Source organism: Belonocnema kinseyi, chromosome 7 (genome assembly GCF_010883055.1).
Source record: "Belonocnema kinseyi isolate 2016_QV_RU_SX_M_011 chromosome 7, B_treatae_v1, whole genome shotgun sequence".
In the NCBI taxonomy this organism is placed as follows: domain Eukaryota; kingdom Metazoa; phylum Arthropoda; class Insecta; order Hymenoptera; family Cynipidae; genus Belonocnema; species Belonocnema kinseyi.
The window spans coordinates 79236637-79247737 of record NC_046663.1 but is presented as its reverse complement, the minus strand read 5'-3'; the positions used below and the strand labels follow the sequence as shown (position 1 = coordinate 79247737).

The window sequence follows — 11101 nt, the reverse complement described above, 5'->3', positions numbered from 1 at the left end:
TATAGAGAGAGAGAGAGAGAGAGAGAGAGAGAGAGAGAGAGTTTAAAAAAGGGAAAATATATGTTTTTAAAGACTAATTTATCTGTAATGTTTATTTAAAATTTTGTATTATTTTCTGCTTTTGATCAGTTTGTATTTAGTACAGTGTGACTTTGCAAAAATTTTACGTTCACCGAAATAATTTCGAATGATAATAGAAAATTCATTAAATTTTAATTTAAAAAATCAACAAAAAAATATTAACAAATATTTTTTAAATGGAAAAAAATATTGGATACAAAAAAATGTTTACATTTTTTTATCAAATGTACCTCGCTAAATTTTGTTTAAAGAATATTTAAAGAATTATTTAACTACAATGTATTTGATAAGTTTGTATTCTTACTACAGCGTGATTTTGGAAAATTTTTACTTTCACATAAATAATTTATAATTAGGACAAAACATTCAGCCTTTTTTTATAAAAAAAATTAAATTTTTTTTGTAAATTTACAACTGCGATATTAACTCAAGAATAACACTTTCAAGTGTGAAATTACGTCTCTACGAGAAATGACATAATTTTTAAAGATTAAATAAAATTCACTGAATAGGAGCACCATTGTGTACCGAAACATTTTAAGTAATTTAATTGTTTTCCATTTACTTGACTCTAAAGCCAACAACGAAAATCAACATTCTCTACGAAATTTATTATTGAGGGTCTGTATAGTTCATCAACGATTATTATATCATCATCAATTAGAAAATACGTATTCAATGTATCTTACAGTGGGAAAAGGGTGCTTCTTGGTAGTAGCGAGGATCATTTGGTCTTAGAGCAAATGGATGCTTTTCGCTGAGATCGGGTTCGCCAAAAGCAAAGGTAAATTCGGGTGTTCTCTGAAAGTGTTGTTCGTGTTGCCCTATCCGTTCCAAGTGTTTTAGCTCTCCTCCTTCATTCAATTTCACGTAATTCCCGGAGTAATCTATAAATGGCCCCTCCTTCATTCCTTTCTCAAGCTCTGCTTCCTGCTAAGGATTTATTGTAATTAAATTACATGTCGTTCAACTTCCTAAGAAGTACTTTCATTGAATTGATTATTTATGTTATTGAGGATGCACATTGAAAATATCTTCGTTGAACTGTTATTTTTTGGAAAAACTTAAAATTTTTGTATCCACCATTGTTATAAATTGCAAACCGATTGCACGTAAAAATATTCAGCAATATTTAAGCTCTTCAAACTGAAACATTTTTTCACTCGAAAACTGATGAAGCGGTTTAAATCAAAACTGAACATTTTTTTAAATTATAAAGTTTAAGTTATTAAGAGTGGTGAACATTTTTTTGAAAAAAAAAAACAGAAAATTAGTTTCTCATATTTTGCCTTGGTAAAGAATAAAATTAAAAAAGGAAAAAATGTAAAACCCTAAAATTACTCAGCCTTCAAAGTTTTCAATTTCAATCGATTTACTTGAGACTTTTATTTTTAATTGTAAAATTTTGAAGTTTTAATTGAATATTTGATCAATTTTAATCAAATATTTTACTGAAGGATTATAAATTCTGATTTAAAAGTCTATTATTGAAAACGATAAAAAAAATTCTTAGTTTGATCCAAGCTGAAACGGAAATGTTTTGATGTGATCCAGGTAAAATTATTATTTCTGAAAACTTGTATGCTTTAATTTAGAGACGGAAATCTTTGTTTACAAGTTTTTTTACCTTGAAAGGATCATACTCTTGATAACGATCCAAGCTCGGAATGTACCTAACGTGTGGCAAATCATTACGATGAATCTGCTGTATGTACTCTATTGGATTTAGATTTTGTTTCTGCAGCAGATCGATTAGATTAGGTATCTCCCGCGCATCGAAGCCACCCCTCTCTTTCTGCAATAAATAGTCAAATCGATGATCTTTGTGAAATCTTGGATTCAAGTGTAAAGGTATATGAACATGTTGTATTCCACGTTGCTGATGATTACGAGCTTCTAGATATAATCTAGCTAGCTGCTCGAACGTAATGTCATCTGCCATCTTTGGTACAGTATCTGAAAAACATAACATTTTTCTCCTGTCAATTTATATAAATCAACCTTGATGTCTATGAAATATGACGTAAATACTTAACCCTTGTATGCAACCGGGTATCCTGGTGCTCACAATGGTACATTTTTGTATGATAGTGAAGTAAAAATAGAAATTTTCGCTTGGGGTCTGCTAATAATCGTTATTTAGCTCAATTCTAAGCAAATTATTTATTTAGAATTTATTTAGGAATTTTTGTTGCAAAAATTGAGTTTTATGTAGTTATCGGGGGTTGTTGAATATTATTATCGGCTTAAAAATATAACTTGCAAGGTGTTCTGAAGGTGATTGTATGATAACTTCAAATTTTATGAGTGTTTTGAATTAAGGTACTTGGGATTTGTTCAGGTAAAAAAGGTAGAGGTGGTTTTTTGGGGGGTTATAGAATTTTATTATGGGCTTGAAAATATAACTTGGGTTTTTTTTAAGGTGAGTTGTATGTTAATTTTACATTTTTGTCGAGTGTTTTGCATGAAGACACTATCGGGATTTGTTCAGATGAAAGTGGAAGGGGTGGTCTTAGGTTCTTTTAAAAATATTAATACTGGGTCAGAAATATATAATTTGAGTTTTCTGGTCTACGACTCTACGAGACTATTTGTTGTTATAACGCATCTTTCATACACCGCACGTTGGTAATCCTATCACGAATTAAAAAATTGAAAAAAGGGAGGTGGGCACCCGGACACCCCGGGTGCGTAACAACGCGGATAACGTAGGTTGTGCATACAAGGGTTAAACTAGAAAATGAATTTAAAAAGCGATGGGCATTGTGTACAAAATACTAAAGATTTTCAAAATCGACTCTGCTAATCTTGTGAAAAATATTTAAATTCATAGTTGAATTTCCTTAATATTTTTATCATGAGGAAAATCGTTTCCATTTGAAGAATTGTAAAGCATTTAGTATAATCGTCAAAGTAGAAGAACGTTCCTGATTTATGCAAGGGCAGCTTAAACATTATTAGCAATAGCTAATGGCTCTCGGAGGAAGGTAAAAAAACATTTACTAAAGAGAAAATCAAATGGAGTTTACTAAGGCCACTCAAAAGAAAAAGGATGATTTGTTTTTATAATCTTGTAACGATGATGAAAAATTCGTTGTATGAAAAACCTCATTTTCCTATTTTTTGTAAATCTATTAAAAGATTGTTGTCTCTAGACAATCGGAACATAAAAAAGTAACCTGAGTATTTATTAAGAATATTATCCTTATTTTTAAAGATAACATGAAACATATGGGAATACATAACATATGGGGACACGTTAAACATATGATGTATTAAACGAAAATCATACATCTTAACGTCGATAACTTCCGTTTAAAAATTAAATTTAAAATTGAATGTAATACAAGTTCAAAATTTCCATGAAAAAAATAAAATTCAAAAAGAAGCGAAACAGAGTAATTATCCACAAAAAAGAAGATAACTTTTTTTTTAATTTAGAAAAAAGGAAAAAATATTTGTATAATAAATTTTATAGTTTTTAAATAATGTTGAGTGATTTCTGCCGTTTCATACATTAATGATTAAACTGTGATATTCATAAGCATAACTAAACATTTCTGTACAGGATTTCATATTTCATCCTTACTATAATAATTATTACTGTTAATGTGAATTAGAAACAAAACTCTTCAATGTTCTTGAACTAAAATTGAAACAAGTTCAATTTTTAGAACTTAAAATATTTTGTAGTAACAAAGGCACACACGCGAACAGCGTGTTGAAGTCCTTGTATTTTAATTTTTTAATATTAAAAACACTTTCCATAATAAAGATCAAAAACTCTTCAAATTCTTTCGAATCTTTTTAAATAACTTAAAATATTTGAAATGCCTCGAAATCTTTGGAAAACTTAAAAATTCATTAAAATAAGTACAAATCATTTGGAATTTCAGGAATATAAATTAAATGCCAATTATTCATTTAATTTAAATTTCAATAAACATAAACTACTTAAAAATACACGATATACAATTTTCACATATTAATTTTTTTTCATTATTTGCATAAATATTGCCAGTCACATATTGTTAATATTTAAATATGCAGTCATATTTTTTACTTCTGCAATTGAAAATTGTTTATATTTGACAAATTTGCATGCACAATTGATAATGCTGAAATATTTAAAATTACTAAATGCTAAAAACAGTATCTAATTAAAAAATATTAAATGTACGGATTAAACCCAAAAGACTTAAGTATAAATATTTAAAAACTAAAGCCAATGGCATGTATTTGTAAAGAAAAATATTTAATATCTATTAAAAAAAAACTGCGGTTAAATTTGCCGAACTGTTACAATCTGGTTTATTATCAGTTAAGGGGGTCACCCCGGGTGACGGCCCGTTTTTTTCCCTTTTTTGGGGATTTTTTTTTACGAACGATAACAAGATACAACTTTAAACTTTTCACTATATATTTATTCACATTTGAACAGTAAACTGTACAAGTTTGAACCCAACATCTTTATTATAATTCGTATGGCGCCACTCCGAAGACACCCATGTAAAAAAAAGTGTGTCCATAGCCTGCATAATTCCGGGCGAACGGCTTACTTGAAATCAAAATACCAAACGGCATTTTTAACTGTGAAGCCGTGGCCATCACCTGAACTAGGGTATTTTAAAATATTTAAATTTGAGTAATTGACACGGTTTTGAACTTTTTTTCAAATTTCATGATTTTTTTCGATTATTTCCTTATAAAAAAAACGGTTTGGAAGTTTTTAATTATCCTAGTTCAGGCGATGCATAGACATGTGCTGAATCTACCCTACAAATTTCAAAACGATCGATCAAACCATTTTTGAGATATCATGCCGGCCAATTCGAAAAACGTGGTTTCGAGAAAAGCGCGTTTAAAAGTTCAAGAGCGCTTTAAACAATGAAGTAAACCTAGTCTTTCGCACAGCTGTAACTTCCCAATGACTTCGAATATTGGAATATAACTTCACCAGCATATTCTACACATGTGGAGGAATAAATTTAGGCAACAAAAAAAAGTCGATTTTTCCGACCCGACACACGGGGTGACCCCCTTAATTCCAAAAATATTTCAAGTTTTGTTTTAACCCTAAATGTTTTAGTTTGAAATTATTAAAATTTTCAAAAGTTAAATTATTTATAATAGATCATTCTGTGAGATAAAAAAAAGTTCCACTATTCGCGGTAGCATATTTTAGTTTTAAATAGAATAACTTTGTAGATGCAAAACGAACTTAATGTATAAATGTACATTATTCTGGAAAATTTGAACTCTAGAAAATAGGTCGGTAATCCCAGCTAAACTGTTGAAGTTTGGAAAATTATACACTACAGAAATCAATACAGAATAGGGGAAATACATACATATATACATGAATGCATGCATACATAATATATATAAAAAAATTGGCATCAAAGAATTAAAATGTATAGAAAATGATGATTTTCAACCTAATAGTTGACTTTTATACCAAGAAAAAAAGAATTTGAAACAAAATTTGTAGTTGAATTTTAACTAAAGAGTTGAAGTTTAAACTAAAATTATGAATGTTCGATCAAACAACTGAATTTTAAAAAAAGTAATTCAATTTTTAACCGAGTAGTTAAATACAATTTTCAACAAGAAAAGACAAATTTTCAACAAAATAGCTGAAACCTCGACAGAAATTTGTTTCACAAGAGATGAATTTGTAAAATAAAGACAACACCTTTCAACAAGAGATTTCCATTTTCAACGAAAATGGTCATTTTTCAACCTACTATAGTTGAAGTTTCTACCAAAAATGTTCAATTTTTAACAAAATACATGAATTTTCAACCAAGTATAAATTTAAATTTTCAATGAAAACATAATAGTTAGTATTATTTAAACCAACAAAGATTTCGATTTGAAATCAATCACAGTTGAATTCAACCCAGAAAGAAGAATAAAAAAACAGCGAAATCCTCAACCAAAATCGATTAATTTTCTACTCATAACTGAGCCATAAACGACTCTTAATAGGTTCTATGCAAAAAATACAAAGTAACTTCAAAGTAACTAAAATTAAAGTTGCAAGTTATTTCAAAAATCGTACCTAAGTTACAAGTTACTTTTCAAAATAGTAATAAATTCACTCTAAAAGTTAAAAATAACGTAACTTTTCCGTAACTTAGATACTTGTAACAAGTTACAACCCAACTCTGATCTTCAGAACGACAGTCATCCTTTTAACCCGACTATGAAACTGACACTATCCGTATATATCGCAAAATCTACTGACGCATCATAAATTCGAAGCATTATAAAAATATCTTTGAAAATGTCTGTCTAAACTCTAAGGGCAAATTCTATTAAGTAGACTACTACGATGTAGCAAAAGGTCAACGATCTGTCAACAGAAAGAACAGCCCAAACTCTTGCTCATGCAAGCAAGGGTTGACACTTTAAATGAAGGATTGCAAAGTTTGAATTAGGGTGGTGATGAATATTGTGAATTAAGGTGCTTTTGGAAATGTCAAAGCATATATTGTCGAACTTGTTGGGGTAAAGGGCGATAGTGATAGAGGAAGATTCAGTCACTGACCTTGATAGAACTCAAGTTCTCCAGTGGTGAGACTAATGAGCATTCCGAATGGTAGCAGGAAAGTCGAGCGAAAGAACTTGAATTTCATCTTCGTCTTTGCACCGTTTGACCAGCATACAGCTGATATTTTCACAGCTTTATCCACACCTGTATCGTTTATGAATTGTCGGTGCCATATGTAAACGCGTCATTCATTCAGCTAGCAGAGAGTTTGCGCGGTTTTTACCACTCGTAATCAATACTACATTCGGTATCAGCCGCCATAAAGCTCAGCACCACCTTCCATCTTCAATTGGATCTACTTTTCCACCTACAAAAATAAAGTCAATTTCAGAAACAAAACAAAAACAAATAAATATTTTTAAAATTAAATCCCTAATTTTCTTTATTTTTTCAGCCTGAAAGATTCGAAACGACAGAACTCTGAAAATTGAGTTTTAATTTCAATCTGAACTAGATGAGGACAAATTAAAATCAAAAGGTCAAGAAGCGAAAGAAACTACCAAATTTAAACGTAAAATGTTAACATAAGATAATTGAAAAGAAATAAGATTTTTTACAAGTTTTTAATGCTGGAATTGTCTATAACGTAAACTGAATTAATTTCAAAGTGTTTTGTTTTGCGTCACATGAAAAACGGAAGCGGGTTCTTATCAAACTACTGATTACAGATTCTGGTATATTTCAGATTGGGGTATAACTTACATAGATAAAATTAGATAGAATTATTAATTTCTTCTACTCTGTTTTTATAATTTATGAAATCAATTATTATTATAATTAAATGGTATATTTACCAAATTTCGTGAGATTCTCTTGATTATACTTATAAAGGATGGCCACATATCCTAATTTTTTAAATTTACTGACTTTTCTCTGACTATTTTATTCATAATTTCTGGCTAATATTAATTACTAGACCGAAACGTGACTATATGAAATTAATTAATATAATAATTAAATGTTATATTTAGCAAATTTCGGGATAGTCTCTTGACCATGCTTATACACTCAGGATGACCGCAAAACTTAATTTTCGAAATTTCCTGACTTTTGCCTGATTAAGTTAATAGAGGAGAGTACTCGAATATGAGATATTCTCGTAATATGAGAAAGCGGGGTATCACCTAAACTAAGAGACCTATTCTGTTGGTTCTATCACTAACTTTTAGCCCTTGAAGAAAGAGTAATTTCGTGGTATAGTCCATTTTTCATTGGGCTTCTAAAGATTATAGGCGAACTTTCTGTGAAATCGATGGTGGTCGAGTTTTTGGAAGGGAATTCTTTAAACCGTATTTATTATTCATTAAATATGTATTTAGCAGTAAAGTTTGTCTGGAGTGATGGGGATTGAATAACTAAGTAGTAAAATATCGATAGTGTTGAAGTTTTTCATTGTACAGGTCAGGCATAGTAAGTGCATAGTTGCACGATGTAGTTCTCATAATATGAGATACCTGTGGTTTTTAGAACACTGGCTGCGCGGTGAAAATTGGTTACAAAAGTGTTTGTGACTACTGCAAAAACTAAATATATCTAAATAGCAGTAAATTTTTACTTCGGAAACATATGATGAAGTTTTTCGTTAAAAATAATACTTTATTTTGCATTTTATTAGCTATTTCTTGGGGTATCTCATATTATGAGAATAGTTTGACGAGTTTGGAAAAAGCACTTTTTTACATTTTTTGTATTTTCAGCATAAAAAAAAATTTAATAAAATTTTGTATTTGAGCTTCTTATGACAAACTAAATTTCGTTTAAAATTACCTATATTACTTTTAAATTCAGTACATAGAATTCCGACAATCACGCCGAACAGAGTTGGTATCTCATATTTGGGTACTCACCTCTAATAATTTCTAATTAATACTAATTCCTAACCCGAAAAGTGACTACCCTCTATTAAATGCCCAATAGAAAGTTAGAAAAATGGATACAAGGATGTATAGAGCCACATATAGAGCCATATAGAAATAATGGATTTTCTATTAGGCTCTAAATGGTTCTATATATCCTTTTGTCCATTTGTATAGGTTTCTATAAGACATTTAATAAAGGCTATTGTGCATTAATAATGTAATTAATGTTCTTTTTAAATTAAAATAATTCAAAAGAATTCGATGAAATTAATAACATTGGCAGGTGAATTTAAACAAATTCAAGATAAAATCATAAGACTTTAAAAGAATTGAATTTAAATTAAAAATAATTCAAATAAATTGGAAAACATATAAAAATGTGCCATTGAATTCAGTAAAATTGGTGTAAATTTTGGGGAATTGAAGGAAAATGAGATGAATTTGATGAAAGCCCTAAGAATTCAAGATAAATCTGAAAGATTTCAGGATGAATTAAATGAAAACTAAAGGAAAAGCCATTTAATTGATTCGAAACTGAGTCAATTTTATTTAAATAATTGAAATCCCTCACTTCATGGTAGTAAATTCATAATGAAAGCTCTTAAGAACTCCTTGAAATCTTAAACAATATCCTACAATTATTAAAATTCTTCGAAATCCCTTCTAATTACAGTGAAAATCTTCAATAGCCCTCCCTTCTATAGCCTTTCTGAGAATTGACGCCGCGCCGCATTTAGGTATAACAGCTACTGCGCGCGGTTTGCGGGATCTGCGGCTGCCACTCAGTCGAGTAGTCAGGCGTGGACAAACAAAAGCGTAGCAGGCTATAATGAGTTAGTTGCCACCCATCGTCACCCCAGAAATCGGAGCTATAGAAGAGTTTCACTCTATTGAAATCAATTACAAATTCTTTGGAATCAATTCCCTAAAATATTTCAAATCTTTTAAAATCCCTGGCAACTTTGTAAAATTATCGAAAATGCCTTACATTCTTTTAAAATACCCTAAAATCTTTTTAAAAAAATCGAATCCCATTAAATTACTCAAATCAATTGAAAATTCCTTGGAATATTTTTAAATGCCGTAAAATATTTGCAATATTTTAAAATCCCTAAACATTTTTTAAAGCTCGTAAAAATTCCATGGAATTTGTATGAATAGTCCAACATATTTAAAAAATGAAAAACTCTACAGATTTTTAAAGCTCTTAAAAATTCCTTGAAATTAAAATAAAACACTAAAATCTTTAAAACTCTTCGAAATTCCTTCAAATTTTAAATCTCATTCCTAGTAGCACGGCAAATTCCGAGAACATTTCTGGAACGTTCCCTGGACGTGTAAAATGTTCGCTGCTTGAAAACGTTCTACTGAAACGTTCAAAGAATAAATGATCATTATTGTTATTAATTAATGTCAGTTTATGATATAGATACCATATTACAATTTAGCATATACGGTACTCAAAACTCAAAAATGACATCCATTTTTACCTATCCCTTACGGTTTATGAGATAATTGTTATTAAAAATAACAATAATGGAAGGTTCCCCTGAGGTCCCAGTCGAACGTTCCTGGAGCGTTCCGAAGGTTCCCACGGTACGTTCCAGGCACGTTACCGGAATGTTCTGTGCTATTAGGGATTGAATTACTGAAATCAATTGCAAATTGTGATCTTTTAAAATACCTTTAAATATTTATAATCATTTCCAAACTTTAAAAATCCAGTGCAATTTATTAAAGTGTCTGAAAGTCACTGCAATGTTTAAAATTCTTCAAAATTCCTTAAAATTTATCTACGTTTACCAGACGGTTGAGTCTAAAAGTACGGACCTCGCAAGGGGTTTTAGGGGGGACCGTAAAAGGGAAGGGGGTGTGGCTTTTGTCCGGATGTATTGCCACTTTCATTATTGAAATCAGTATTAAAATGCCGTTGACTCTTTTAAATTTGCATCAAATATTTCTAATCCTACACGATATCCATTCAAATTATTGAAAACAATAAAAAATTTCCTAGTATCTTTTTAAATTCCCTCAAATATTTCATATCTTTTGAAATCCCTTTAAACTTTTTCAAATTCTTGAAAATGCCTTGGAATTTTTTAAATTGACCTAAACTGCAGTCTAGAGTAAGTGCCGGTTTTGGGGCTGGCCTTGGACTAGACGAAAGTCGGAAGATCAAACTCTGGGGGTCTTATATCTCTCGGATTCACTTTAATTCTTGTAAATCTAATTAAATGACTGATATCAAATAAAAATACGTTGAAATATTTTAGAACATTCCAGAATCTGCTAATTGTTTTGTAACAGTTTTAAATATTTGAAAAGTTTTGAAATCCTACGAAACTCTTAAATTTTGTTCACTCAATTCTTTGAAATCCATTTCAATATTTAAAAATTTAGTAAAATTACAGAAAAGCTGACATTTCCTGAAATCATGGGAAACTTATTAAAATACCTTGCGGGCTTTTAAAACCCTTAAGAATCATTCTTAAAAATCCTAAAACCTTATGGATTCCATAAAATCGTTCTACATCTTCCGAAATTCTTTAAAACCCCATACCATTAAAATATTTAAAAAGAATTCAAGAAAATTCAGAAAGTGCGC

General features: G+C 30.0%; 1 protein-coding gene across 2 annotated transcripts in view; it reads right to left on the bottom strand.

Annotated features, from left to right (window-relative positions):
* Positions 1 to 7228, bottom strand: part of LOC117177268 (protein cab-1) — a 14714-nt gene extending 7486 nt beyond the window's left edge. The window contains exons 1-4 of one of the 2 annotated variants that reach the window (XM_033367860.1): positions 7195 to 7228; positions 6635 to 6944; positions 1709 to 2037; positions 771 to 1014 (exon numbers count right to left, since the gene is read on the bottom strand). In XM_033367860.1, coding sequence (XP_033223751.1) covers positions 771 to 1014; positions 1709 to 2037; positions 6635 to 6722 — 661 coding nt within the window. In that variant the 5' untranslated portion in view covers positions 6723 to 6944; positions 7195 to 7228. The remainder of the gene's footprint in view (positions 1 to 770; positions 1015 to 1708; positions 2038 to 6634; positions 6945 to 7194) is intronic. The other variant, XM_033367861.1, reaches the window with a different exon arrangement.
* Between the last annotated feature and the right edge of the window lie 3873 nt (positions 7229 to 11101).